Source organism: Carya illinoinensis, chromosome 9, assembly GCF_018687715.1.
Source record: "Carya illinoinensis cultivar Pawnee chromosome 9, C.illinoinensisPawnee_v1, whole genome shotgun sequence".
NCBI lineage: Eukaryota > Viridiplantae > Streptophyta > Magnoliopsida > Fagales > Juglandaceae > Carya > Carya illinoinensis.
In genome coordinates this window covers 3313822-3320367 of record NC_056760.1, presented here as the reverse complement: position 1 = coordinate 3320367, position 6546 = coordinate 3313822, and the positions used below count along the sequence as shown (strand labels likewise).

Here is a 6546-nt window from a genome sequence, read left to right as displayed (position 1 = left end):
TAATTAATTCTGCTGTAAGAATTCTTTATTCAAGACGACAAAACGAGAGATAATTCTACTGCGCGCTTCAGATTTAAAATTGTCTATGTTTGGTTCTATACATGCATCTCTATATAAGGAGAAAATGGAGACAAAAGAAAGCTGCATTAAGACTATTAAGGGAGAGATAACAAAGATGTGATGTGGGTCTAGGGTTTTTTTTTTTTTTCTTTCTATCTATCATTCCTGTCGAGGGCGTGCTAGCCAGAGGGAACTAAGAGCTCGGAGGCGATGGAAGTACTCCGCAATTGCCAGAAAACACCTTGCAGCTTGACGTGTTGTCAGAAATTGTTGCAGCCGATGAATGGTCTGATGCCTCAGATTGTCCGCCTGTAATTTTTATTATTATTATTATTTTTTTTTTTTTGCGAAATAATAATATTGCATAGAATACACCATCAAACAAAGAATTAAAGAAGGAAGTATCATAACTTGACTTCAAGGGAAGAATAAAAAGACTATCTGGTTAAATGATTGATAAATGTAGACAGAGACAGATTTTAGTACAAATTAAGAAACAGGAGCTAGACTTTGCCGCAGCGAATTTAGCTCTAATTGTTTAATGTCAAGTTGGCTAAAGAATAACATGTGAGAAAGTGAAATGTGCTTTTAAAAATAGTCTTGGCAGGTGTTGACCGCAAGAGGTTTGACAAGCTAGCAGAAACGCACACAGGGCCTCTGATCTATATGAAAAGGAGTTGATCGCGAAATTGGAAAGCTTTCTTTGTTTTCTTTCCGTAATACTTCTCTGGTAACTTAAATACATAGGATTAAATTTACTATATATCTCCTCTCATCGCATATATATATATATAATAGCTAGGTCATATTTCAAAAAGGAAACAGTAATGGTGATCATTAACGTACGTGCAGTGGTGCTATGGTGTTTGTGTTTGAGGAGATATATAGCTGTATAAGTCAACATGTGGCACATAATATTGAACGGTCAACAAAAGTCTAAAAGGTCACACGCACCTAGCTAAGCTAGGAGGTTGAATTTGCTGATAATGATCATAATTGTGATGAATTCACCAGCACTTCCTATGGCTTCCTCGGTCAATAGCATGCCGAAAATTCCACTTCAACATATTATTTCTACCATGCCATCCAAACTCGTGTCGTTTTTTTCCAAATTAGGGTCTTAATTTTCAAAGGTTTAACCTCGCTTAAGCATGCTTTAAGAATCCAACCTACCTCAGGCCCACCATTCCTAATACCATGAACAACTAAGAGGTGTGCATATATATATAAATATATATATATACGTACACATACATACATATAATATCTTTGGCTTTTATATATACATAAGTCTATTCAGTCAAAACAACAGGTTATGGTAAATTAAGGGCCCACATGCATGTCATTAAGTCAAACGGTTACGACCATAACGTCATGCATGCAGATCAATTGGGGCTACGTAGGTACTCGATAATTGATCTGCTGGAATGGAAACTGTATGGAGGAGTGCCAAGTGCACTTGATGCCAACATATGGGTTTTTGGTCATGTTTTTATATTTTGAAATCGGGAAGAATAACTTCTTTATATAACACATATATTCTTTACATATATATCACTTTCAACCTAGGAAAAACATTAATTCATGTATTCACATATATACTAATATATATATATAGGCATATATATATATACGTTACTTATAATACCCACTATCCATTGAATTAATTAGGAGACACATTAATGGTCCTAACAATATTGACATGGGCTATGGCCAACAGGACGGGTGCAGGCTGCCTAAAGTATGTCCCTTTCGAGTAATTTTCCCTGAAACATTTCACGAGAGTTGGGCATGCATGTAGTCTTATGAATAGTTTCCGTGTATGTATATAAACATGACTAGCCACCTCATGGACGCGAGAGTGCATGGACTAGTTCCTATGTTGGGGTAGGTTTTCCGGCCTAAACATGATGATGAGCATAATCTGGTCAATTCCCCAAACCCAATTTTAGTCAGAAAATCGATGTTGCCGGGGGACCACCGGTGATTTAGAGTTTAGGCAGGGACAAAACCTTAACGTTCAGGGGGAGAGAGAGAGATCAGAGAGAATATCAAACTTTGAGTTATGGGTGAGATTATGAGAAACGTACCTGTCTAACAAAGCCTTCAACAGTTGAGAGCTTGTTCATGGCTATAGCCATCTGACCCATGTAGTTTGTCATGTTGGGAGGGCTGCTCAATGAGTCGGAGGTTATGGTATCTACGAGTGACTGGTTAAGAGCTTCAAGCCCTTGAGATAGAGCATCTTCAGCCTCCTGTGTAGATTGTTGCAGCCCACATATACCCATTATTTGTTGCTCCGTTAATGGCTCAATTTGATTCAATATAATCTAGCACGTACACACATCATATCAAAGTAAGACTTTTGATCTCTCAGTAAAACCTATTAGAGGTAATATTAATGGGTGAAAGTATGAAAACATGTAAAACAATAATGTCCATTAATTTTCATCATGGAAAATATTCTTTATATTTGTTGGCTAAGATTTATTTCTTGTTCGAACAAGGGGTTATTTATATACTAGAAACCAATTAACGACAGGGATAATCATGAGCATGGGGTTGAAACCTTTTTTTCCCATCGATGTGAAATAAAGAGAAGACAGTAAGACGTTTATACTGGAGCAATGAGCATGCAGCTCTTTCTATTTCTGTCCCAAACCAGAAATTGTTTTAACGTACATATATCACTTTATTGGAACGACATCTAACTCCTCCCTATAGTAGAAACCTTCACGATAACTTTCGCCAGTCCCTGATCCTTATTCATTATGCAATACCTTCCTTGCCAGTGCCACCGACTAGTTGGACAGTGCATTTAACGTCGCTTTACACCTTCGTGCTACTGAAGTACTTAGTCTCTCATCATATCCCTTCCTCATCAGTTTCCATTTAAATGAATTATATATATATATATCCAACGTGTACATCTAACAAGAATGGGATTTGTTTTAAGAAATCCAGCAGCGTTAGTTTTGTTGATAATTAATATAGAAACCTGAATATTAAACCCTGAATAAATCTACAAGTACTGTTAGTTACTTACCTAAATATTCATGCTTAGGGACTTTGATCCTGATCATTGTCTTTGTCATCTTGTTGTCATATCTAGTGTTTTATTTCCTTTCCTGCTTATATATTTTTACTGATTTTATGAAACGCGAGAGAGCTTGAAAAGAAACGAATAAAGTTATCATTAATTACTATAAAAGGGCATTGGGCTGGTTACCTTGATGAGCTCAGATGGCTTGAATCCACCGATCCATAGAAAGCATCGTTCCGCTGGAGTCTTCCACATGCCGGAGACAAGATGGAATACGTCGGTTTTGGCAACCATGCTTTTGAGGTTCATTGCCTCGTCAAAATGTGCTAAACAATTGTCGACAAAGAGCCGAAGGTCATTCTCTGGCAAATGCTCCTGCACTGCAGCTCGGAGCTCACACGTGATTCGATGATGTTCCTCGAGCCACCTAGCATACTCCATGTCGAAGACAGCAGCATCTAGAAAATAAAATAAAATGGTTAGATCATGAAACCGAAACGACTTCAAAAAAGAAAAAGAAGAAGAAGAAGGGAATAAGCATTGTTTTTTTTTTTTTTTGCATGAATTTAAAATACCTGAGCTAATGTTGCTAACAGCAAGTGGAAATCCCTGCTCTCCGCCTAAAACAGATTCTCCACCAAAAAATATGCCCTGGGCGAAACCCAGTTATTGGGTAAATATTACATGATATGATCTAGCAGCAAGAATGGCTCAAAGAAAAGAGTCCTTACTTGGGCCCTAGCTCGTTGTAGTTCTTGTTCTAGCTGAGTGAGCTTAATCCTACTTGATTCTAACTGCTGAACATATGCCTGTAATATTTATAAAAATAAAAAAAATAAAAATAAAAATTTGGAGCTCATAGTTTTTATTATTTTAAAAAAAAAAAATGCTTAGAAGTACTGTTGTCTCAAATGCTAAAAACATAACAGTTGTGGAGTACTGGTTATTTCATGGGGATTTATATATACCTTCTTTCTAAGCCTGCTTTTCCTAGCCGCCTCTCTATTTTGAGCAAGTCTCCTCAGAGTCTGCTTAGAAATTATAACAACATGCAAAACTCGTTGGACACTGTCCGACAAGCAAATTACGAGAGTTTTAAATTAAAGCTGTAAGCAAGGAACTAAATAATTACCTTTGGATCTGGTGTTTTGGGTCCTTCCTGCTCTGAATTTGATGTTGGACCTTTGCGGCTACCTTCACGCTGCTGCCACAACATTCAAGACTAACAATATCAGATCATTAAAATTTAAAAAAAAAAAAAAAAATTGCATGTTTTTCGGAATCTCAGTTGTTAGAAGGCTACGGACAATATATTATTCTTGGGTTAATTATTAGACTTTGGTTATATTAAATAACATGAAGACTATACCTTCATCGCTTTGGCAGGTTCATGCCCCGAGGGAGTGTCATTGCGTGCGTTGGCCAACTCTATCAACGGTTCCGATGGTCTCTTGGAACCACTCGTTGCTGGAGAAACCAACCCCGTACTTGCCTACCAAATACAAACAAACCCCCCAGCAATTGATTTAAAATTATGCTTGATCAACGTCAGTAAGTTAAAATAAGTGTACAAATTAAGGATAAGGCTAACATACTTTTGTTGATGGTGGCTCTACGTGCATAGGCTGAGATGGAAAAATGTTCAGAGTTGGAGGCCTCATTCCTTGGTTCTCTGCAGAAATAAATCCTGACATCAATTATCTCTTGTTAGAGAAGATATATACGTCAATTTTAAAAGTGACATAATGACTAAAGGAGGACCCAAGTGAGGGGAAAGGGAGACAAGGCATGAAGGTATATATGAGCTATATGGAAGAAAGTCTTTGGGATCGCCATGCATGCATTTGTGGCTGATCTGTACCATCAAAATAGAAAAAGGAGGAAAGAAATAGAAGAAGGCACCGGAAACCCAATTACCAACTGCGTACCCCTTTTCAGTACACATGTGGATTCGCAACGAATACATGATCATCAGCGGGTTTGTTACAAGTCATGGTCCAAGCTCCATACAACAAGAAAACACAGAAAATACGAGAGAGAGAGAGAGAGAGAGAGAGAGAGAGAGAGAGAGAGAGAGAGAGATAAAAGTATTTCTTCTTTTTTGCTTTCTGCAAAAATTCGGTCAAAGAAAGTACTGAGACGAGATTTCAATCTGTTGGGCATGCTTTTCCTGTGACCCAAACAGCTGTTTCACAAAACAATCTCCCAGCAGGTTCGCATAAAACAAGAAATCCTTCTAATTTGAAGAGAGGGGAGAGAGAGCTCACGTCTTTGGTCTTGGAGAGTAGAGGGGTTTTGTTCATCCAGGTAAAGAAATAGGGCTTGATCCAATTCGCCTAAATCATAAGCTCCGGAATCTTTGCTTCCGCTGATACAAATTTTAAAGGGAAAAAAAGGAAAAAATATCAAAATAGGAGTTAAAACATAAGCACTATGTGGTGATGATCAAAGAAAATAAAGATAGAGGGGAACTCTTGGCTTAATTTGCTTTTATTCTTATTCTAAAATTACATGAAGTTTTCAGGAAAGGTGGATGATGAAGATGGTTGCATCATCCCATAAGGAAACTGATGATGATCTTGTGTTTGATGGTGATGCTGCGGTTGATGTTGTTGCCTATGGTGGTGTTGTACTTGTTGTACTTGGGTCTGGTGACTGGTGGCCTTAATATTTGAAGCCATGGAAGGAGTCCCTAAAGCTTGGTTTTTTGCTCCTGATCTTCTCCTACTTCAAGAATTCCTGAAAACCCCATGCATTAATGATTAAACCACCACCCACTTTTTCCTCCGATGGCCATTTGCTCTCCTTCATTACCCAGAAAGATTGAGATCTGAGCGATTAAATTGTGAGAGGAAGGGCGAGTCGGTTATGTATAGTGGAGGGAGCTCGACTGGAAGATGCAGGAAAAGAGAGAGAGGAAAAGAAGGAATTGAATTGAATACAAACAAACAAAAGATAAAGGTCTTAAATTTTTGCCCCCCCTAATCTCTCTCTCTCTTTCACACACACACACACGAGAAGCAGACGACTTTCTGTAAACCAGATTTTCAGACAAAGCGGTTCTAAAGAATAAGATATGTGTTATTCAACTCTCTCTCTCTCTCTCTCTCTCTCTCTCTCTCTCTCTCTCTGTGGAGATCAGAAACCACAGAAGACCAGGGAGAAACAACGTCCTTTTCGACTGAGAAAAACAATATTGGGCGGTCTACTGGAAACAGCCAATGGCTTCCTTGTCCAAGCGGCATATTATTCTAAGAAATCGAAATTACTAAAGTCCCTTCGTTGGGATGAGATTTTACTATTCATGTTTTCATGCAAACTTACACGTAGGGGGCCGCTGCGGCGGCTCATTTGTAGATCCCATAACATAGTGATCATTAATTACGCACTATAGCCGCTTCTTTGTTTTTTCTTTTCTATTCCTCGCTTTACTTTTTCATCGA

At 38.1% G+C, this 6546-nt stretch overlaps 1 protein-coding gene across 4 annotated transcripts; it reads right to left on the bottom strand.

The window, feature by feature from the left end:
* LOC122275414 (bZIP transcription factor TGA10-like) lies at positions 1 to 6279 on the bottom strand. Of its 4 annotated transcripts, none has more exons than XM_043084456.1 (11): positions 5615 to 6279; positions 5371 to 5471; positions 4699 to 4790; positions 4473 to 4595; positions 4236 to 4304; positions 4072 to 4131; positions 3835 to 3912; positions 3679 to 3754; positions 3290 to 3561; positions 2151 to 2390; positions 1 to 369 (listed from the first exon to the last, which is right to left on the bottom strand). In XM_043084456.1, the coding sequence occupies exons 1-11, from the start codon at positions 5782 to 5784 to the stop codon at positions 220 to 222; spliced, it is 1431 nt and encodes a 476-aa protein (XP_042940390.1). In that variant the 5' UTR covers positions 5785 to 6279; the 3' UTR covers positions 1 to 219. The 4 variants fall into 4 exon arrangements, with proteins under 4 accessions (XP_042940390.1, XP_042940389.1, XP_042940392.1 ...); XM_043084455.1 differs by having other exon boundaries at positions 4236 to 4307; positions 5615 to 6277; XM_043084458.1 differs by having other exon boundaries at positions 4699 to 4775; positions 5615 to 6277.
* Between the last annotated feature and the right edge of the window lie 267 nt (positions 6280 to 6546).

What these genes read in the sequence shown, in the direction of transcription:
- LOC122275414 (XM_043084455.1), bottom strand. Translation starts at nt 5,784, where the DNA reads ATGGCTTCAAATATTAAGGCCACCAGTCACCAGACCCAAGTACAACAA. An exon ending in AACCTGCCAAAGCGATGAAG is followed by an intron (nt 4,308 to 4,472) that starts GTATAGTCTTCA and finishes ATGTTGTGGCAG; the next exon opens with CAGCGTGAAGGTAGCCGCAA. An exon ending in TGTTAGCAACATTAGCTCAG is followed by an intron (nt 3,562 to 3,678) that starts GTATTTTAAATT and finishes TTTATTTTCTAG; the next exon opens with ATGCTGCTGTCTTCGACATG.